The sequence below is a fragment of the Canis lupus genome, chromosome 9 (genome assembly GCF_048164855.1).
Source record: "Canis lupus baileyi chromosome 9, mCanLup2.hap1, whole genome shotgun sequence".
Classification (NCBI taxonomy): domain Eukaryota; kingdom Metazoa; phylum Chordata; class Mammalia; order Carnivora; family Canidae; genus Canis; species Canis lupus.
The window spans coordinates 63076505-63099508 of NC_132846.1; the positions used below are offsets into that span (position 1 = coordinate 63076505).

At 46.3% G+C, this 23004-nt stretch overlaps 1 protein-coding gene across 7 annotated transcripts in view; it reads right to left on the bottom strand.

Moving 5' to 3' along the window:
- TTC7B (tetratricopeptide repeat domain 7B) overlaps nt 1-23004 on the bottom strand; it is a 250588-nt gene that overhangs the window by 103577 nt on the left and 124007 nt on the right. For all 7 annotated transcript variants that reach the window (XM_072839681.1, XM_072839676.1, XM_072839679.1 and 4 more), the window contains 2 exons: nt 22436-22499; nt 18284-18421 (listed from right to left, as the gene is read on the bottom strand). In XM_072839681.1, the coding sequence (XP_072695782.1) occupies nt 18284-18421; nt 22436-22499 (202 nt within the window). The remainder of the gene's footprint in view (nt 1-18283; nt 18422-22435; nt 22500-23004) is intronic.

Consider the following 23004-nt stretch of genomic DNA (forward strand, 5'->3'; position numbering starts at 1 on the left):
CCAGCCATATCTCACTATGGGAGACAATCAAGGGCAGAAATCCTGACTCCTCTGTCCCCTCAGTGCCTGCTCGGATACTCTACAAATACATTTTACTCTCTGTCAGTGAGGGGCCTCTGGTTTCTGCCCAGAGTCATAATGATCACATCAGAGGTGAGGAAGATCATTTGGGGGTGGGGAGGGAGGAGAGTTGTGCAACCAGAATGGGGACAGACCAGGAATAAGGTACAGAGAATGGTCCAGGGGATGTCAGAACCAAGGGACAGAACCAAGAAATGTGTCTGAGTTAGAAGCAGCAAAGACAGGACACCCAAGGAAGAGGGTCGGATAGATGGTGAGGTGTAGGGACTAAAGAAGGCCTTCAAAGTCTTTGGCCCATATACTTAGGAGCAAATCCATGGCAGAGAAGACCCTTGTGTATGCACATGTGTGGATGTATGTTTTTATGAGAGAGAAAGAGAAAATTTCTAGAATAAAAGGAGAATGGAGAAGAAAAGTTTCTTTATTAATGAGCTTATGGTAAGCAATGTGGTGAGCTTGAAGTGTTATGTGGTGACTTACTGGAGATAATTAGAGATAGTCTGAGGCCTCAAGAGAATATCTAACAAAAGACATACATTTGAGCTGAAAGAAATTAAAGGCATAAATAAGTGGAAACACATCCCATGTTCATGGGCTGGCAAACAATATTGTTAAAATGTCAGTACTACTCAAAGCGATCTATGGATTCAACACAATCAATCCTTATTAAAATCCCAACGGCAATTTTTTTTTTTTTTTTTTTTTTTACAGAAATAGAAAAACCCATCCTAAAATTCATGGAACAAAAGGGACTCCAAATAGCCAAAACAATCTTCAAAAGAACAGAGTTGGAGGACTCACATTTCCTCATTCCAAAGCTTACCTCAAAGCTACAACAATCAAAACAGCACAGTACGGGCATAAAGACAGACCCCAAAGAATTAAAGGCAGGGACCCACACAGGTATCTCTACATCGAGGTTCATGGTAGCGTTATTCACAAGAGCTAAAAACACAGGAGGGACCCAGGTGTCCATCAACGGATGAACAGGCAGACAAAACATGATGTAAGCATACAATGAATATTATCTTGTCTTAAATTCATTTTTAAAAAAGATTCATTTTTTTTTTAGAGTTTGAGAGGAAGAGAACACACTTGAGCTGGGGGGAGGGGAGAGAAGCAGATTGAGATCACGACCTGAGCCGAAATCAAGAGTTGGACCCCTGACCAGCTGAGCCACATAGGTGTCTCTATCTGGCCTTAAAATGGAAAAGGAGGGAAATTCTGACACGTGCTACAACATGGATGGACCTTGAGCATGTTATGCTCAGTGAAATAAGCCAGTCAAAAATATATGATTCTACTTGTATGAAGTACTGCAGTCAAAATCACAGAGGCAGAGAGCAGGATGGGAGGCTCCGGGGTGAGGGCAGTTAGGGTTCCCTGGGGAACGAGTTCCAGTTTTACAAGAGGCAAAGCCTTTTGGGGCTGGGACAGTGCTGATGGCTGCATGACACTGTGATTATATTTAACGCCAACCGAACTGCACACTTTAAAATGGTCAAGGTGGTTAGATACATATTTTACCATAATAAAAATACCTGGGGAAAAGCACATTTGTGAAAACAGCTGACACTGTCAGAAGAGGTTGGAGAACATCAGAGGAGTGCTCCCAGGGAGGGCGGCTGGGGCAGGACCTGGGAAGCATCTCTACCTCGGAGCCAGGAAAGGAGACACAGATAGGGTCTCAGGCAGGCTCCAGAAAGCAGAGGAGAGCCCCCTCCTGACTGTCCCACCCAGTCACTATTCTCTCTGCAAAGATGGGATGAAGTGGGTATGGGAGCAGAGACACACAACAGGGCTGGGAGTTTTTAAAAAGGCCACACAAGCTTTAAACAACAACTGCAGGGTGCAGAATGCTGACGTCAGGGTCACCTGGGAGGCTGGGGTGTCGGGCACTAGCGTCTGTGGTACCGGCTGCCAGCTGTCCCTAGTGATGCTCCGTGGCCAGCCGGGAGCGGAGGGGGTGATGATGGGAGTCTCGGGATTAATGGATGTACACGTGGGGGAGTGGGGTGGCGGGGAGGCGGCTGGGGACCCACAGAGTGGGTGACAGACTGCAGGAAATGACAGAGGTGGTGTGAGGAGGTGGGAGAGAATTTCGGGGTGGTATTTACAGAGAAGGTTCCCCCAGATAGTATGCTAGCTGGTTTACTGTGAAAACCTGCCCTCACAGAAGATTAGAAAGTGAAGCAGTTAGCAGTTAATAAGCACAACCTGTATGCCTCGTGATACGATGGGATGGGCACCTGCAGATCCCAAGCAAGATCCCAAGTAAGATTAACACTTGGCCCCTCACTCGGATCGGCAGCTACCTTTAGCCAAAATCTGGGGGGTGGACATGTGACTTCATCCAGGACAAGGTGATGCCAGCAGAAGCTGCTGGGTGAGGCTGAGGGCAGGGAGGTCTCTAAGAGGAGGATTTCTCAGCTGGTGCACACCGTGCCCTCCCCTGGGACCACACTCCGGGCTGGAGGTGGGGCTGCCAGGCACGGTGGAGCTCAAGGATGAGGACCACTCTCTAGAATGGCTGAGCAGAAAGTGAGAAAGCGCTGGGTTCCTGAGGCCATGATGTGTGGCGGCTGTGACTGCAACCTTCCACCAGACTTGCTGTCCTGGGAGGATAAATTCTCTATTTGGTTAAGTCACTCTGGGCTGGTTTTCTTAATAACATCTGGCTACACTGCTCACTTACACAGACACTAAATGGCAGAGCTGGGATCCAAACCTGACCTCAAAGCCCGCTTAATGGCTCTGCTCTACCGATAAGAACAAGAAGCCTTTAAGAAGCCCTCATAGTGCCTTTAAGAGGCATCCTGCGAATAAAAAACGAAAGCCTCTCCCTTGAAAAGATCAAGTAGGCAAGACGGGCAGAGGGGAGACCTGATCCGGGTGTGGGCTGGCAAGAAGTAGGGGGGGATGGATGCTTTGGAGAGAGCACCAATGAGGAAGAGCCAACAGTGCTTGGAAACTGAGTTGGGGGATGAGGGATGGTGGGGAAGGAGGAACCAGGTATGATGATCACATTGCTGGAGTGAGGCAAAGGAGCCAGTTTGTGCAGAAGGACGGAGATGACGATCAAAAACGAGGTTTGTCTTAACAGCTCTACGTAACCAGCTCATTGCAATAAAGCCACTAAGTACTTAAATATATACACAGAAACATTTAAATGTTTAAACGCTTTTCTTCCTCCTTTTGCTAGGAGGAATGATAAATATCAACTGTTTTCCCGATAAACAAAAGGAGCTCAGCCGCTGAAACAGGCTGTTCTGAATCAGAAAGCTAGATGCTATAAATAAGTGTGCATCCTTATTTTCTGTTGTGCCAAAGGCTAACATACTCATTATACTCACTGAGAAACACTTCCTGGAAGCCTAATTGGTATAGAGCTCAGTCCCTGTTCTACCAGCCATGGTACCAGGAAAATACCAGCTCTCGGAAAGAGCAGACCCAGAGGATCCTAGGGCTATCAGGGAACTTGGGAACATCCAGCTGAAGTCCCCAAGGAAAGGACATTTGTCATCTTGGCTTCCTCTCACCTCAAAACTCCTGATGTTTTGTTTTGGGAGTTGGTGTGTGTGGGGGATACCCTAGATAGCAGGAGAGCAGCCTCTCTGCCTGCCAGTGAGAAAGCCTTGAATGAAGGAAGCAGGAGTGTGTCACGTGACCCAAGCACAGCCAAGCAGATGCTCCTGCCAGAGTGTGGGGTCTAGAGCTGAGACAGGAGCACCTGGGGTGTTTGCCGTTCCCAGGGGCTGGGCCTAGGGGCCATAGTAGCAGCAGAGTTGGTGGAGGCCCTTGAGTGAATGGTGTCCTCCCAACCGGGGTCAGGGCCCTTGGCTTCTTAATTTCTGCTCACACCCATTCTTCAGCCTTCTGTGGATCCTGTGAGCAGTACCCACGGATGAATGCCTTTTCTGCTTGAGTGAACGAACGACTCGGGTTCTGCTACCTACAACCAAGGCCCTGAAAGTACACCTGATCATATGCTTCAGGCTCTTACAAACAGTCCCTGCCACCTAGCCCACAGGCAGTCATAATATTTCTGCTTGAGAAGCTTCTAGAATAGGGAATTCACAATCTGAATAGTAGCTAGAAGTCAAGTCAGGCACCCTCTGTGTGGATTCTGGGCAAGCCCTTTAACCTCTGTATCCAGACTCCTCACTGCAAAATGGGAAATATAATAGTAATTGATGTAGTGGGTTATCAGGAAGATTAAATTAGTTAATACATATAAGCAATAACAGTACCTCAGATGGGAGCTGGAGCTACTCAGCACCAGATAAAGGTTAACTATCAGCTGTTTTTTAAATTTAACATTTTAAAAAATATTTTATATATATATTTCTAAGAGACACACAGAGAGAGGCAGAGACACAGGCAGAGGGAAAAGCAGGCTCCATGAAGGGAGCCTGATGCAGGACTCAATCCCAGGACCCCAGGATCACACCCTGAGCCGAAGGCAGATGCTCAACCACTGAGCCACCCGGGCATCCCCCCAAATATAACATTCTTATATTAAGAAAGAAACTGTATGATATCTATCACTTTATCTAAAAGAAAAATTTGAATATGAAAGTTCAAATCCATCTCAGAAATAAACCACTTATTCTACAAAATGCTTCCTTTTTTAAAAAATTTTTTAAATTAATTAATTAATTTATGATAGTCACAGAGAGAGAGAGAGAGAGGCAGAGACACAGGCAGAGGGAGAAGCAGGCTTCATGCACCGGGAGCCCAATGTGGGATTCGATCCCGGGTCTCCAGGATCGCACCCTGGGCCAAAGGCAGGCGCTAAACCGCTGCGCCACCCAGGGATCCCCAAAATGCTTCCTTATCTCAGGATTCAATATGAGATCCTTGAAAATAGGGCACAACTTTACAAAACCTGACTAGAATGCACAATTTACTATTTATTTCCTTAACAAGTGGTATGGACTGAATGTCTGTGTCCCACACTCATGTTGAAACCGAATGCTCAATACGATGGTGTTAAGAGGTGAGGCCTCTGGGACATGATTAGATCATGAAGGTGGAGCCCTCAGGAATGGGCTTAACACCTTCATAAAAGAGGGGAGATCCCTTGCCCCCTCCCCCATGGGAGGACACGGTGGGAGAAGTCCACCGTCTGCAACCTAGATGGGGACCCTCACCAGACACCAAATCTGTTGGAGCCATGATCTTGGGCTTTGGTCCTCCAGAACTGTAAGAGATAAATGCTTACTGTTTACAAGCCCCCAGTCTGTGGTATTCTGTTGTAGCAGTCTGAAGGGGCAACAAACCTGCGCACTGTGCAGTCAGGAACCTTTTTTAAAAAAATTTCTTATTTATTCATTTGAGATAGAGAGAGAATGAGCTGGGAGAGGGGCAGAGGCAGAGGGACAGGGAGAATCAGGCTCCTTGCTGAGCAGGGAGCCTGATGCAGGGCTTGATTCCAGGACCCCGGGATCATGACCCGACCTGAAGGCAGATGCTCAACCAGCTGAGCGAGCCACCCAGGCGCCCCACCAGGAGCTGTTCTGACTGCTTTACAAGAACTGCCCCACGCTGGTCCTACCAACCCTACAAGGGCCAGCAGGCATAGTTATGGTCCTCCATTTACAGATGGGGAAATGGGAACGCAGATTAGAGTCTGGGGTCCTCCGCGTGACTCTGTAGGCTCTCAGTGAGGTGGTGGATGAGGCAGGACCTGAACCCAGGCGGTCTGGTTCCAGAGCTGGAGCTCCGAACCACAACCTTCTGCTGCCTCTGCAACTTTAATTACAGACATGCCACTCATGCTTCACTTATCAGGCCCACTCATGCTGCATAAAGCAAACTATAGCTAAATAAAAGGCCCCTAAAAATGCCACATGTTCCCTGAACTATTTTGGAGATTCAGCAATATTTTTTTACCGCTAACAGGGTTCTTGCTCCCACGGCCTCATTGGGATCCACGAGGCCACACAGCACAGAGGCCTTTCCAGCTTGCAGAATGTTCAAGAAACCTCACAGACCTCATGAAACCCACCAGCGCCACAGCGTCAAAGGCGCTCAGGTTGTGTCAGGCAGGCATGCCCCCTCTGCTGCCATGTCTTTCGCTGACCTCTGCCAGTCTGGACCTCCTTCCTATAACTAAAACAATCCACAGCCCATGGTAAGTCACAGGTGTGATATAAGGAGAGTCTGGAAATACAAGTCAGCAAGTATAAATTAGCCCTTCACCCCCAATTCTGAGGCATTTGAGCTCCTGACGGCTCCGTCCTCCAGGAATGCTTGGCATCTCACACATGGTGATGACACGCTGGCTCTGAGAAGGTGCCCAGATAGCTCCAGATGCTTCTGAAAGCTCGATGCTAAGCATGGGCTTGGACACATAGCATGTCCTTCCCTGCGCCCTGTACACGTCGGGAGTACACAGCCTCTCAGGCTCAGGTCAACTACCTCAGGAACAAAAGGATGCCCTCCCCTGACGAAGATGCATCTGAGAGTCGCAGGCCCGTGGGTTGGCCCTGGAGGCATTTGCTACCCACAGCTTGGGCTCCTTAGATGGGGCCTTTGCTCACCTGGGTCTGACCACCTCTTTTAAACACCCTAATCAGATCTCTGTATGGCTCAGCGGTTTAGTGCCTGCCTTCGGCCCAGGGCATGATCCTGGAGTTCCAGGATTGAATCCCACATTGGGCTCCCTGCATGGAGCCTGCTTCTCCCTCTGCCTGTGTCTCTGCCTCTCTCTCCGTGTCTCTCATGAATAAATAAATAAATCTTAAATAAATAAATAAACATCCTACTCATCTCTGTGAGAAAGGAAAAGTTTCCAATTTTAATGGAGTGGGGGAGATTGCAATCAGAACACATGCTATAAAATAAAACAGAAGTGTTCACATTTCTGTAATGGCTCCAGTCTGAAAGAAGGACTGATGGAGCCGACTTCTGAGAACACATGGGTGTCCATGCTCTGGGGGCAGCAGCTGCATGAGGCCAAGTGGGAGCAGTCATGGGGTGAAGGTGCTGGCCCTGCAGCCCACTGCCCAGGCTTTACCCACACTCCCTACTCACCAGCCAGTTTGTTGTGGGGTTAAATGAAATGGCAGATGTCACAGGCTGAGAAGAGTATTTGCCACAGAGCCAGCGCTATAAACATGTTACTGTTGATGGTGCTTTTATGAGGAATACAGGAGTAGCAGATAGCAATGGGGTAAGGGTTTGACCCAGAGGGAAAATGAAGAGGAGAAAGAGGAGCCCCGGCAACGGCACGCAGGTGCCGGTGGATGGCAAAGGAAGAATGGAAAAGGAGAGACGACAGGGAGATTCCAGCCCTTTGGCACTTGCAGTGTCTTGTGTAGAGGTGGCAGGGTGGCCTGTGCCGAGGGACATGGGGCAGATTCCTGGGTCACACACATCAGGCGGCAGGTGACATCCCCAAGCCACCTACCTTGCAAGAAAAAAAGGGGGACGTGGTGGAGGTGTTATTTCCACCAGGAAAGACAGGTCTGTTCATTGTAATCACACTCTTGCCACATCACTAAGTCTCAGATAATGTTCATTTAATGCCACGAATATTTGGTAGGACAACAATAATTAGGCCCATTTAGGGAGGCCTAAATTGAGAGAGGTTGTCAAAATGCCACTTGCAAAAATGTTCTTTCCTTTTGAGAGCAAGAGTTCATCCTTTCCAGTCTCTTGTTTTGGCTTTTCATAAACCTAGCCACCTCTGAGGGGGCTCTGGGAACGAGAAGCTCTTCTGGCACAAGGAAGGGATGTGGCAATTACCTTCCGAGTACCCAAATCCCAATGACATGAGCTGGGTGCGTGGCAGTGACAGCTGGACAATACCACGAGCAAGGAAAAGCCAAAGCCTATTTTTGGAATTCAAGAGTGAGATTCAGCAGCCAGAACCCATGGGGGAGGGGACAGGAAGAAAATAATCAGATATCCTGCAAATTCAGCCTGGAGCTTAAGTCCACAATCCATCAGCACTGAAATAGAACAAATAACACAGGGAACTGTCTTCATTATTCACCTCAGTGGGCAGGTTGGCCGTATCCTCAAAGTTCTCATATCATAGACCCCTCATCTGATTAGGAAAATTTTCTTTTCTACGTCATATATACTTAATGAGTTTGTGGATAAATGTAATCCTTGGCAGGTGTGTAAAACTGTGGGTTTTAAAAAACTGTAACGTGGTATATAAGACAATATTTCATGCCTTTACTTTTAGCAGTAAAAAAGTATCCAAGCAGTTGGGACATTCGGACCACTCACTATCTGAGGCCACAGAATGACACAGTCAGAGAGCGTGTTGGGACCTTGGGCATTGCCCAACCTCATCCTTACTCTATAGATGTGGAAACTGAGACCCAGAGAGAAGAACAGGACCTGCCCAGGGTCACACAGTGGCAGACCTGACATTAGAGCTTTGGTGCTCAGTTCTGAGCTCCCATTTCTAAATTAACTAAAAATAAAAGTACAAATTACAGTGGAGTTTGAGAGCTCTACTCTACCAGAGTCTGGGTCCAGGAAAAGCTTGGAAAACTCATGCTTTTGGGACTCTTGGCTACAAATCAAATTTCCCCTACCCAGGTTTTGAGGAACCAGATGATGCCCAGCAAGCCTTGCTTAATAAGTTTTCTCCTCTGAAATGAGACATAAAGCAGAGCAAACCCCACATCCGTGCCCCCATCCCATTTATCTTTTGGCTTTAAAACACCAATATTGCTCCAAACAGAGGGTTCTCAAAGCTTTACTGCTTTGGCAAAAGCTTAAGTTAAAGGATACCATTGCCTCTGGCCATGGTGGGAGGAGTAGAGAGTGGGCTGTTTTGCAAAGGTCACGGACTTTATTATAGAACTTGAATGCTGGACGCCATCCTCTGGCACACTCAGTGCTCCACCATATGAGCAACTCGAGCAAGTTTTCATAGCCCGTCAAGGGTCTCCAGGGTCCTATTCAAATACTGTTCCCTCTGCCTTTGTGCTGATGTAGCTGCTCCTTGTTATTCTTTCATTTTGCAAGAATAACAAACTCAAGAAATGGGTGTTTGGTTCATCTACCACCTCCCCCTTTACTGCCTCTTACCCTGGGTCTTCATCTGTTTTCTGTCCCCCTGTCCTGGCTGGCCTGGGACACTGGGTGTTTGCTCTTGGACAAGGCTGCAGCTTTGCCCACGCCAGGAGGGAGGGAGCAGAGTGAGGAGTCAGGGTAACAGCGGCCCAGGGGAGCGTCCCACACAGAACAGTTGCTCAGTGAGTGCTCAAATGAGGGGTAAACCTGGGTCAAGTGAGGATCCATTCTTCCAGATATCCTTTAAGGGGGCCACCCAAGTGAGAGAGCACTTGGGAAGAGTACCCACAAAATGTTGAGATTCTGGAGCTGGGGCCGTGTCAGAGAGAGTGGAGGTCGGTGCTCTCTGTACGGCCTAAGATGGAATCTAACCTGCTGCCTGTTGGCAGAGAGTCCAAAAGCTAAGTGTCATTTTATAGATGGACATTTGCCATCAGTTTGACGAGAGGAAATATTCACTTTGAATCCAAATTAAGTGAAAAGTCATTCTCCCAAACAATCCCATTCTTCTTATTAGCAGACCCATATTACAGAAGGTTGTACTCACTACTGTATTTTGAATTTAATCAATAAAAATTCTGTGAAAATTTGTTTTCTCTCTTGTCATACCTACACCATCTCCTTGATTTTGCCTCTTGGTCCTCAAAGACTAAAATATTTAGGGCCTGGCTCTTTACAGAAAAGTTTGCCAGTCCCCAAACTAAAGGAATGGGATACTTTGTGCTAAAGGGAAGACAATATAATAGTTGCCTCCAATTTGCTGGCTCATTGTTGAGGCAGAAATGAACTTGCCCTGTTGCTCCGAAGACACAGCACAGGTGGAAGTGACCCAAGACAAACTTCAGATCCATCCTTTCTAAAAACCAGGGAGGAACAGAAAGGTACGTACTACAAACCAAGAGCTGTGCTGGCTATTTTATGCTCTATTGTCTCATCAAGCTTTGTAACCATTTCTGAGGTGGAAGCCCAGAGTGGTGAACCCTTCCCCAAATCACACACTCAGAAATGAACACTTTCCAAAATCACAAGCTAGGGAAGAGTAAGTGCCAGGATTTGAACTCAGGTGTGCTTTGACTCCAAGGCTGGTTTTTTTTGTTTTTTTGTTTTTTTTCACTATTCCGTGAACGTGAAGAGTCAAGCATCATCTTATCTGCCAGGGTAATTACAGAGTGGTGCTTACTTGAGAAAGCAGATTATCAAGACCACGGATAAGAACAGTAACATGCACTTTGCATACACTATGTCTTCCATCTTTACAATAACCCTCAGAGTTAGGTCCTATCAGTATCTGTATTTTCCCCATAAGGGGACAGGTTTATTTATTTATTTTAAAGATTTTATCTATATATTCATGAGAGACACAGAGGGAGAGGCAGAGATACAGGCAGAGGGAGAAGTAGGCTCCATGCAGGGAGCCTGAAGTGATACTCAATCCCGGATCCCGGGATCATGACCGGAGCCAGGGGCAGACGCTCAACCACTAAGCCACCCAGGTGCCCCAAGGGGACAGGTCTAGACAGGCAAAGGAATCTTCCTAAGTTCATATTCAGCATGTAAAGCAGCAGAACTGAGATTTAAACAAACATCTGATATCAAAACATGAGCTATTACTGGGAGGGCAATACTATCCAAATGATCTACAGTGTCGACACAATCTCTATGAAAATTCTAACAGTTTTCTTTGCCGAAGTGGAAAAGCCAATCTTCAAATTCATGTGGACTTGCAAGAGGCCCCAGAGGGGCAGAACAATCTTGAAAAAGAGCAGAGATGGAGGACTCATATTTCTTGATTTCAAAGTTTATAACAAAACTATGGTAATCAAAACCACATGGTTTTGGCATATTGAAAAACATATAGACCAATGGACTGGAGCTGAGATCCCAGAAACAAGCCCATGCACCTCTAATCAACTGATTTTTGACCACGGCACCTGGTCCATTCAAAGGAGAAAGAACACTCAACAAATGTTGTTAGGACAAGTGGATTTCCACATGCAAAGAATGAAGTTGGATCCCTACTTAAATACAAAAATTAACTTAAAATGAACAATATGCTAAATATAAGAGCAAAAACCATAAAATTCTTACAGGAAAACATAGGAGTAAATCTCCACAACCTTGAATTTGGCAATGGATTCTTAGATATGATACCAACATGAGTATGAGCAACATGCATGAGCAACAACAACAATAAAAATTGACATAATAGACTTCATCAGCATTAAAAGCTTTTGTGGATCAAAGGACGTTATCAAGTGGAAAGACATCCACAAAATGGGAGAAATACTTATAAATCACATCTGTTAAGGGTTTATCATCCACAATAAATTAAGAACTCCCATAACCTAACAATAAAAAGACAAATCCAAATTAAAAACAGGCAAAGGTCTTGAATAGATATTTCTCCAAACAAGACATAGAACTGGCCAAAACGCACATGAAAAGATATTCAACATCATTAGTCATTTGGGAAATGCAAATAATAACCTACCATGAAATGCCATTTCACATCTACTAAGGTGGCTACGACAAAACAAAGCAAAACGGAAGTAACAAGTATTGACGAGGATGTGGTGAACTTGGAAACCTTGTGCCTTGCTGCCAGGAATGGAAAATGGGGCAGCTGCTGGGAAAAATAGTTTGGTAGTTCTTTAAAAAGTTAAACACAGAATTACCATATGAGCCAGCAATTCCACTCTTGGATATATACTTAAAAAAACTGAAAACAGGAACTCTAATATGTCTACGCCAATGTTCATTGCAGCATTATTCACAATAGTCAAAAGGTAGAAACACTACACATGTCCACCAAGAGATGAATGGATAAACAAAATGTGGCATATGCCTACAAAGGGATATGATGTAGCTGAAAAGGAATGGAGCCCGATACATGCTAGCTGATGTGTTATCACAACAGAGTGGAACCCTGAAAACGTTAGGCTAAGTAAAAGAAGCCAGACATAAGAAACAAGTACTACATGGTTCCATCTACATGATGCAAATTCAAGAAGCAGACAGAAAGTAGGTCGGAGTTACCAGGTTTGCAGGATGGGGGAGGACAGAAAAGGGACAGACAGTAAAGTAAAAATCTTTACTGTTTGATGGGTAAAGAGTTTCTGTTTGGGGTGATGGAAAATTTGGAAATAGTCATGAAAGTTGCACAATATTGTGAATGTAACCAATGCCACTGAATTGTACACCTTAAGAAGGTTAAAATGGCAAATTAAAATGCATTGAGAGCCATAAAAAGAGAGCAGCGATCCTTAATTCAAGAAATACTTTCGTAATGGTAGAAATGTAGGTGCCAGTGGCCATGTCAGTAGCTGAGATTCTTTGGGGAAGGCCTGCCATGCAGGGTCCTCATCCCTGCTGGGTGACCCCAAAGCTGGACAAGAGTTGGGATCTGTACTGTGCTCTGCCCCACACAGGGATCAGCTCTTCCTTGTTACCTATTTCCCAGTTACATGACCTTTACCCTTTGGGTCCCCCGGGGAATATATACTCACTGCATATCCAGGGAGTTTTTCTCAAAAATCAAAGGGAAGGGAGCAGGATGAGAAGGTATGTTGGCTTTGAAGCACTGATTTAGCAAGTTTTCCTAAGCACGTACCATGACCTAAGCATTCTGCCGTGATCCCTCTGCGGTCTTCAGATCTATTGGTCGGGTCACACCAACACCTCCTAGGGAGCCCGGCACCTAGGTCAAAGCTGGGCTTCGGCGGTCCAAGGGGGGCTGCACAAAACACCAAACTCTAGTAGGAACTGACAAATGGTAGGCCTGTTAAGCAGACTCAGACGTGCAAGTGTTTCTCACAATGCTCCCGGATTGAATAAGTGTTTGGGTTAGGAATGTGTAAATGTCCCTTTGGTACAAGCACTAGCCAGACAGTTCTACCCACACCACAAACAAATGAATCGGAGTTCAACGGAAAAGATAAAAATATCATTTGTCTTTAAAGCTGTCGTATCTATGTAGAGGGGACACATTCACCCTTCTGAAGGGACCCCATAACATTCTGTCAAAATGGAGCCATTAATAGTCAGATTCAAGAAACAAACCTACTTGGCAGTTTGGGTTCATTCTCAAAAACAGAGGAAGCAATGCTTGTTGCTTTACTTTTAATAGCACAGGTTGTCATGCCAACTAGCGCTGCTGTTTAAATTGAAGGGGGAAGAAAGAAGTGTTCCTTCCTACACAAGCCTTTCAGCGAGGCTCACAATTAGTCTTTTAAAAACACGAAAACTCATCACGCTGGAGATATGGTAAACATTGTGCTTATATTTAAACCTGTCAGAGTGAGGATGTGATAAACCTCTGGTTTGTATTTCCTTTGTACGGTGCTCCCTGCCCAGTATCTGGCTGCGCTGTGTCCTACAAAGAAGAAAGGCGTTTTGTGGGCATGCACTGAGGCAGCCCATCTCGGGACAGGAGAAGAGCCCTCCATCTGGAATAAACACAACTGATGAAAGAGAGGACGGTTTTCTTGTGAGAGTGGCTCTGCTCCCCCGAAGGCACGGTTCCTGAAAGGCTGGGTGCTCACAAGGCTGCACGACACACTGATGTCAGTGATAGGAGGAGAGAAGATGACAAGACAAGTTAGGTGCTGTGGCGGAGGGACCCTGTCCTCTCCCCTGTCTGTGCAGGAGTGCGGAGGGGCCCAGCTCAACCCTGGAGGCGAGCTAGCTGGAGAGCATGCTGTGACTGATGCTGGCTGGGGACAAGAGAAGGCAGGAAAGTCTGAGGACTGCGGGGCGGGGGGATGTAAGGGGTCTTCTCCCACAAGAGCCTGGCCTTCGTTAACTTCTGTTTATAAAAGGTTCCAGCTGGCAGCAAGGAAGGTCTGTGCGGTGTCATGAAGGCAGGGAAGACCTGCTCACCAATAGGCTGAAGGGTGATGTGGCCAGATCCCATCAGCGAGGGGCAATAAGCAAGTCTGTACCAAGATGTCGGGGGGGGGGGGCAGATAGCCTGGCCCTGTGCTTTCTGTTCAGTGTCCCCTCTCACCTATCCTCCGTGAGGGTAAGCCCTTGGCTCCTGGCTCCTCAGGGCCTCATGCCCTCGTACCCCCATGGTCTTGAGGATGGAGGTGCCTCTCTGCCCTGAGACGTTTTAATTCCTGCTAGCTCCTGAAGAGCCAATGCACGTACCAGTCATTCCTCCTCTCTCAAGGGCACCCCAACCCCAAATGCATCTGCAACTCACCAGTCTGTTCACCTGCAAGGAGCATGCCTTGTGCTAACCAGTCTTCTCTATTCAGTTGTCTTTTTTGTGTCTTTCTGCTTGATCTCCCAAGCTAGACTGGAAGTTTCTGGAAGCCAAAAGACCTTTCTCTGTACCTTGTGTTGTTTCCTGTGCTCCTGGAAACTCCTGGGCCAGAGGGAGTGGGAAGAGTGCAGTAGCTGGGCTCCGTTCTGAGCACCTAACATGGTTTAGTGAATAGACCCCATGATTATCTGAGACAGGTATGATTATCATCCCCACTTTACAGAAGGAAAAACTGAGGCATAAAGGGTGATCCTTGCCAGGATCACACAACCTGTAAACGGCAGACCCAGAACCCAAACCCAAGCTCCCAGACACAATGCCCGGGCCCTGGGACACAGCAGATGGCTACCTTGGCTTTGAGGGCTCATGAGACAGAGACAGGGTGTGTGGAGTGCCATTGGAGGGGAGAAAAATGAGTGGGAACATCTACAATATGACACATATACTATCCCATTGCTTGGAACTTACATAAGTGTACATGCTTCTATTCATAAAGAGCTACATGAAAAAATGGTCTCTACTAGGTCAATGGATAGACAATCTGCTCTCTCAGGAAGGTGGGACTCTAAGTGACTTTTATTTCCTTTTCCATACTTGTAGGTATCGTTTGATTATTCAAGGAGTCTGCAAGGTGCTGCGTATTGCAAAAAAAAAGATAGCCGATGAAGTCACTTTCATTATGGGAAGAAAAGGAAAACGAAACAAAAGAAAAAGAAAAAAATAAAACAGGGGTAGGGGAATGGGAAAAGCCACAAAATGTTTCTGCAGAGAAGGGTGGCATGCCACTCCTGTGCCTCGGAAAGATCGCTCTGGAGACAATGCGGGAAGTGGAGACAGAGAGACAGGCTGTGCTACCACGATGAACGACGTGACGATAATCACTCACACTTAGGGGCCCACAGAAGTAGGATCGGGAGTTTAAGATCCAGCTGCCCCCACAGCAGCACTACTCACCAGTCAAATGATCACCAGATACATGGTTGAACAGACTGTGCTAGATCTAGATAATGGGACATCACTCCACCACAGAAGGAGTGAGGTTCTGATATGGGCCACAGCATGGATGACTTTGAAAACATGACGCTGAGTGAGAGAAGCCAGACACAAAAGGTCATTTACTGGATGGTTCTAGTTATAGGAAATACCCCAGATGGGTAAATCCATTGAGTCAGAAAGCAGATTGGTAGTAGACAGGGACTGGGGGAGGGGGATGTAGGACAGCTGCTTACTGGGGATGGATCTCCTTCTGGGGTGCTGAAAATGTTGTGGAATTCAACAGAAGTGATGCCTGCACAGCAGCAAATGTACTGAGCGCCACTGAATTGGACACTTTTAAGATGGTTACATTTATGCTATAGGAATTTACCCCAATTAAAAAACAGTACAGTTAGCCCTTTGACCTGAAGCCTGAGAAAATGAAAGGGCAGACGAGAAGAGGAGAAGGAGAAGGAGAAGGAGAAGGAGAAGGAGAAGGAGAAGGAGGAGAAGGGGGAGGGGGAGGAGGAGGAGGAGGAGGAGGAGAAGGGAGGAGAAGAAGGAGGAGAAGAAGAAAGAAGAAAAAGAAAGAAGAAGAAGAAAGAAGAAAGAAGGAAGAAGGAAGAAGGAAGAAGGAAGAAGTAAGAAGAAGATCATCCCAGCAAATGAAGGAAGCAGGACACTCGGGCCTGGGACTAGGGGAGAGATGGTCCATGCTCAGCCAAGGGTGGCCCTTCCAAAACCAAGCACCCAGACGCCACTGCCTCCGGACACCTTCTCCTACAATGCCTGTTTTAGTTAAAAGATCTGAGACAAGATGAGCATCACATGTTTGGTGGGGGGAGCTCCAACTGCCAAACTAAGTAGAAAGAGCAAGAAAGGTTGAAGCCATGTATTCAAATGCTCTACTACTGGATGCAGACCCTGCGTGGAGGCCTCCCTAGTACCAGCCACACCAGACAGCAGGTGCCTGCTGCTTGGCTGCCTCCCCCGGGGCTGGAGGCTGCTCATGGGCAGGGACCATGCCTCGCACAGGGATGTATCCCAGCCTAAATCACAGCCCCTGGCTCACATCCATGTGTTACAGAAATGAATGTCCTCCATTTTCCATATCTTATCAGCTGATTTATAGTTTTAATAGGTAAAAACACAGATATGGTATAAAGTTCAAAAGCCTCCAAGGAATGTACAGTGGTAAACTGCCCCTTCCCCTACTCTTGTACCCCACCACCTGTGAGGCAACCTCTGTTACTGTCCCCGTCGCTTTAAATGTGACCAGTGCAGAGAAGTTCTGAATTGCAAAACTTCCAGCAACCAGTCAGACTACCTAGTGATTCGGGCATCAGGTCATCCCAAGATGGAAGCCACATGTGATACAAAGATGAAAGTCACTGGAGTGAAAACAGGTCCCAGGATTCTGTGCTGGGAGGAGGCACATGCCAGGCTTGCAGAGGAATGCTGCTAAGGTGACAGCCGTCCCCCTAGAGTCATTCATGGCATGACGAGAAGTCCGCGGGCAGGGGCCATCAGGCCAGCCAAGCGTGCCAGCCACCTCAAGTTCCTCACACCTGTTTCTGACGTTGGCGAATTTCAAGCTGAGCAAAGGCCACGCTGCTACATGATGGGATGAAGGTAGGCATGCCAACCACCGCCAACCTTGGCCCCAGAGAGATGCTTTCTTTAGTGGTTTATCTGGGGGGAGAAAAGTTCCCCTGAGAAGAACTCAGCTGTGAGCTGGGTGGCACTGTCCCCAGAGGCAGACTCCATGGTGGCCAGAGCAGCTAGGAACTAAGTAGCTTGGAGGGGAGGGTCCTGGGAAATCGAAGCACTCCCAGTGGAAAGAACGTGGGCAGAGTCCCAGGGGTGGACCAGGTGTGGCAACAACATCTGGACACACTGCTTTATGTAGCCGGCCTGCAAGGGGCTTTTTTGGAAGACTGAGTAACCACTGCCCTGTATAGTCACCAAACTGAAGACTAAAAAAAGACCCGAGCCACGCAGGCTCATCTGTCCTCCAAGGCTCCTGCCTCATGTGGCGATGCACCGGCAGGCGAGGGGGTGAGCCGGGCGCGCATCTGATTCCAGCCAATGTGTTACTATATTTCATTCCCTGTCTTCATGCCCAGGGACTGCTGCCATGTGGATAAATTTAGAAAGAAAAAGATAAATAACATGGAAAAGTCCATTTGAACAAAATGAATTGTTTTCTTTCTTTCTTTCTTTCTTTTTACACCGCTAAAGAAAAGGATAAACCGATCGTGTTACTTATTCAGCCCTGACCATGGTGGAATTTGGTATTCTGGGCAGTGGTTCAATAATGCATGACTGCAACCCAAGATGAACTAGCTTCTTCTGAAAATTGTAAAACAGTCAAGCTTCCATCCTCAACGTTTTTTAGAAGCTGAAGGAACAAAATGACAGTACCTCATACAAGATCTGGAATCAACTCAGGTCTCTCCTAAGCGAGCAAAAGTCTTTAAATGAAGACCATGTTTATTTACACGGATCCCTATATCAGGTCCCCTGACAATAAACTGTGCCTGATGGTGCCATCTCACCAGGAGTCATGCATCGCTGCTTTAGATAAAGTAAAACCTGCTTTGTAAGGAAAGTACAGATGGGAGACTTTTGGGTGATGGTAGAAATTACCCTGCAAGAGAAACTCCTTGAGGAATGCTTGCCTTCCTTCACACACAAACCACAGCCAATGGGTTTATGGGCCATAGGTAGGAAGTCACAACCAGTGAATTCCATGATCCAATCATGTAGCCCAATTCCCATTCCACAGAGTGAAGTGACGGGCCAAGGTCACATGGCTACCAGTGACAGAGGGGTCAGGACCAGGTCTCAAGGCTCCTCCCAGGGCTTCTTCTACGAGCACCACCCCCCACCTGGAAGTACCAGACTCAAGGGCTCTACCTCCGACAGCATCTCATACTGGCCTCTTCTTCCAAGGGCTATGGTCAGTAAATCATAGACCACGGACGCACTCTGCAAACTGATGAGGCGGTCGCTCTTGTGCTCAGGTATTCTGCTCAGCACAGCGTCCCGGTTGGCCTGAGAACATAGAAGAGAGAAGCAGATGGTGAGCCAGCCCAGGCACACAGCTATTATTTCGTGTAGAGAAGTTGGCTAGGCCCTCCAGCCCCCGGCAGCTTGCCCAGGAGACAAGGGCAGGAATGAGTAAGGGGCTTGTCGCCTTGGGTTGTATATTCAAAATCCCCAGGGCACCTTAGCACATGGTATGGGGTATTATCCAAACACAAAGGCCTGGAGGTATGGTCCTGGAGGATGCTTGGTACCTGTCAGCAGACATCTGGAGGAAGCTTTGGGAGCTTTCTCCTGGGCGCGGGCTCACAGCCAGCCCCGCTGCAGACACAGCCAATGCTCAGGCGGCAGTACAATCACCCATCAGGTGGGGTCCTGCTATGCCTCCCTTGAAGGTCCTGCTTCTGCTAAAGGTTGGGGGAGAGGGGAACAGCCCCAGCCCCACACTGCCATCATCAAATGGTGCCATTAAGGTCCCTGGGTCCTGTAGAGACACATCATCATACTTTCCCTCTATCACTAAAGCAACATTCAGATCCCTGTATGGCACTTTTGTCAGAACAGACAATAAAGACTAAGGCAATCTTGTTTAGGGAAGCACAAAACAGCTGTAGAAGAGAAAGCAAGAAGCAAACAGATTTTTTTTTTTGTTGCTTTAAAGGATATTACCAGAGGACTCAAGAGAACACCTTGCCTATTGCATGTCCCCGCTCCTTGGCACAGAAATACAGCAGGCACATTCAAGCTTATTAATCTCATCTATCTGGAAATCAAATGCTCTTTACAACAACATGTTTTCATTACTTTTGAAATTTAATTTCTCTACAGACTCTCCAGACACATCAGATGTATTAGGGCTGCTAACCACTCTAACCATTTTGCTTTCCTCCCTACTAGGGAGTTCAGAATCAATTAAGTTAGATTTTGCCTCTCTTTTCTCCCCCTGCTAATTAGCAGAAGTCTCCAGATCTGTCCATCCCTAGGAGGACAGAAAGGGCCCCTTTGTTTTTCCTGTGAAAGTGGTATGTGAGGTACCAGGGTCGCTGGTCTAGGCAGGCTGACAGGCATCTGCCTGCCTGAAGTGCCCACACACCTGCTCTCTCACTAATGAGATGAAAGGCCTTCTCCATGTGTGAGTCCAAGGCACTCACTTTTAGCCACCCATCAGTACTTACTCACTTTAGAACTCCTTGCTCTTAAATGTCAAAGACAAATAAGAATATATAAGACAGGCCACTTCCTACCAAGTGAGTCATCTCTTATGGATACAAGCCTGCTTTTGAAGATTTCATTCTAAGGTTTTCTTGTTAGAAGCGACTTTGAGCCAACCAAAAGAAGCTCTAAAGGAAATAGGAGCCTGCTGTAAGGAGTTGCATTTTATTTACTTGCTATAAATGTTTCAAATTTATTAAGGCCAATGCCTAGAAGAGAACAAAACAAAATACTACTTAAAAGAGATTTTCAAGTTATGCCAAGTATATTTTTAAAAAAATTTTTAGAGAAAGTCTATTGATGCCTTTTGATTAAAACCTCAAACAGATTCACAAATAACAAATACCCCAGAACACCATCGCAGAGGTAGTTGTGCAAATGTAGTTCTGATCACCCCCTCTCTCCTGGGCAAGTTCATTTGAGGCAAGAAAGCCATACAATGCCAAACGAAATCATACACGTGGAGACACTATGGACAAGTTGATGTTTTCTAAGATAAAGTCAGAATCAACGAAGAATACAATTTTCTCAGACACTAAAAAAATCCCACAGGAATTCTCATTGAGAATTCTGAAATTGAGCATATGCGTTTTCTATCTAAAAACTGAAAAATCAAGAAGTCAAGGAACATGAAAAAAAGGTTTCCAAAGGAAACTTAATTTAGACTTCTACCTACATAATTATGGAATGATTTACACAGAGAGCATAATCATTTTGGTTGGAAACCCAGACCTTCACATTTACTGATGATGTCATTAGATTTCACCATCCTCTGAAGAGAGTTTCCAGAAATTAAATACCACAGAGCCAAATCTGGTGGTCTCAAAGGGATCTCAATTTTGAGTATTATTAGTTTCTATCATTTCAATTAAGGAGAGGAAAGTTGGAGATGTCATTCCCAAGACATCTACACTTTGAATAGGCATTTTAGAGATGTGGCTATGTTTTCCAAGTTCTAAACTGGAACACAATATTTTCAATCAGAATTGTCCAAGAAATCAAAAATGTGTGGTCGTCAGTCTTTCAGAACTTCCCCAACATAACCAACCAAGTCTGCCCAAGGGAAACTAACTGCCAAGTTGCGAGGAGCCCAGCTTAGGATGAGGGAATGTGAGCTTGGGGGCCAACATAAGCTCCCCACCACCACCAAGAATGGATGACAAAGCGTGGTGAGACTGGCTCATTGGAAAAGCAGTCACTGAATGCCACGAAGTGCCAGCCTGCTCACATATATGCCTTCCCTGATTGTGCCAAGGCAGAGTAGAGAATGTAAATGACACCATTCTGAGTTAACAGCTGACAGTCAAGGAAAGATGAGTCAAGGGGGGCAACCTTACATCCCTCAGAGGAAGTAAGGCCAATGACGTCAAAGAGGTTCCAAATAAAAAGCAGTGGTAACTCAAGCAGTCTTGCTCTTGTAAACATTGCTGGGTCACTTCACAGAACAAGAAAATCCAAAGCTCGAAATTAAGGCAAGAATACTAGCCTCCCTGGGATGCTTGGGTGGCTCAGTGGTTAAGCCTCTGCCTTCGGCTCAGGTCATGATCCTGGGGTCCTGGGATCAAGTCCCACATCAGGCTTCCTGCAGGAAGCCTGCTTCCCCTCTGCCTGTGTCTCTGTCTCTGTGACTCTCATGAATAAATAAATAAAATCTTTTTTTTAAAAAAAAGAAGAATGTTAGCCTCCCTGACTCATCCCAGCCTCTCTTGATCCCTCCTCCACTCAGCACATGGACATTCTTCTTGTGCTCCATTTCTAAATGCTCTTCAGTTGGATGTATTTCCTGCCACTGCACACTTGGGGAAGAAGGAAAATACCTTTCTTGCTTCAGTTACATTTTTTTTTCCCTCCTCCTTCTCCTCCCGCCTGATGGTGAGGTGGGAGATATGGGAGGAGGCAGTGTGATCTAGTAGGAACAACAGACCATTTCAGGATGCACTCATTCCGCTCCAGTCCTCAGGTTCCTCATCTATAGAACGAGGGAATGGGTGTGAGGATAGCTCAGTCCTTCCAAGTGCCAGGGGCCTCGCCATTCTGCTCAGGTGCTCAGCACATACCACCTACATGCCAAGGTGATAACTACTGTGACACAGACTGCTTCCCACAGTTTCAAGCCAGGGCGGTCATGCCTAGCAATACGCAGAGCAGAAACCCAATAAATGGTGAGTAATGAAATTCTAGACGTAAACTTTGATATCCTGGCCAGACATTAAGAAAACATTCCAAAGCAATCTGATGGCCTGGCAAAAACTCTCTCAAGACAGTGGAGCCAGGTAATAGGAGAGAGCTCTCGCAGTGCCTGGGGAGCAGGCGGGAGGCTGGTCCAAGAGGAGGAGGCTGCTTCATCAGGCTCTTGCTACAAAACCACCAGTGATTTATCCCTGAAGTTTCCCTCCCACCCAGGCAGGTGGAGAGGGCTCAAAAAGGTTATCCTCTGGGGGCTTCCTCCTCTTTCCAGGGTTCCTTTGGTGGTCCTTCTAGCTGCAGCTTACCTATCCACAACTGTGGTAGTGTTCCCTCAACACTCAGTGGGCAAGCGAATGAACTCAGATGCCTGTTTGCTGCTACCATAAGAAAAGCTCCATGTTCCAGGCTGAGATTAACCTATGAGGGATACTTCTAACTAGTCCAGGAATTAAGAAACAGCTCCCTCCTTTAACCCGTTGTTCCTCCCACCATTGACCGGGGGTATCCCCTTGAGAAAGTATTCTTCTCCCAAGAAAAACGGCCACTGTACAGAGGGAGTCACCATATTGAAAACAGGACTGTAGGAATGGGCAAAAGAAAAATGTAAAAGGACAGTCTACTTACCATTGATTCACTAATCAGCAGTAACAACAGGGCTTCTTCAGTATTTTCTTGAGGACAAAAAATGCTGTGTGAAGAAAATCAAATTTTATATATGGCAATTCAAAATAATATAAAATGCATGATAATGGACAGCACTGAATATTAAAATCTTCTGGATTTTTATGCAGGAGCCACAAAAACATTGTCTCATTTGGACACTTGAATTAATTTGCTATGTTTGTGGTAATCTACAGAATTTATACATTCTAACTGTGCATTTTAATAGCAGGCAGCAGAGCGAAATAAAGCTATAAAAACCACATTAAAAGCCCAAATAATATACACACCTATTATAGAGGCAGAAATTTAGATTGCTACAAACTGCCATTATCTCAATGATAAAGCTTTCTCCTAAACCCATTATGGGGGCATCATGTAGACACTTCACTAAGCAGTACTCTTCTTACCTCTTACTTGCTAACTGCCATACCTCATATTGTCCTTACGGAATAAGAGATTGGAAGCAATTTTAGAGTTTGAATCATTTCTAGAATACTGTAAGAACTTGGCAAGCCACCTTAATTAAACAC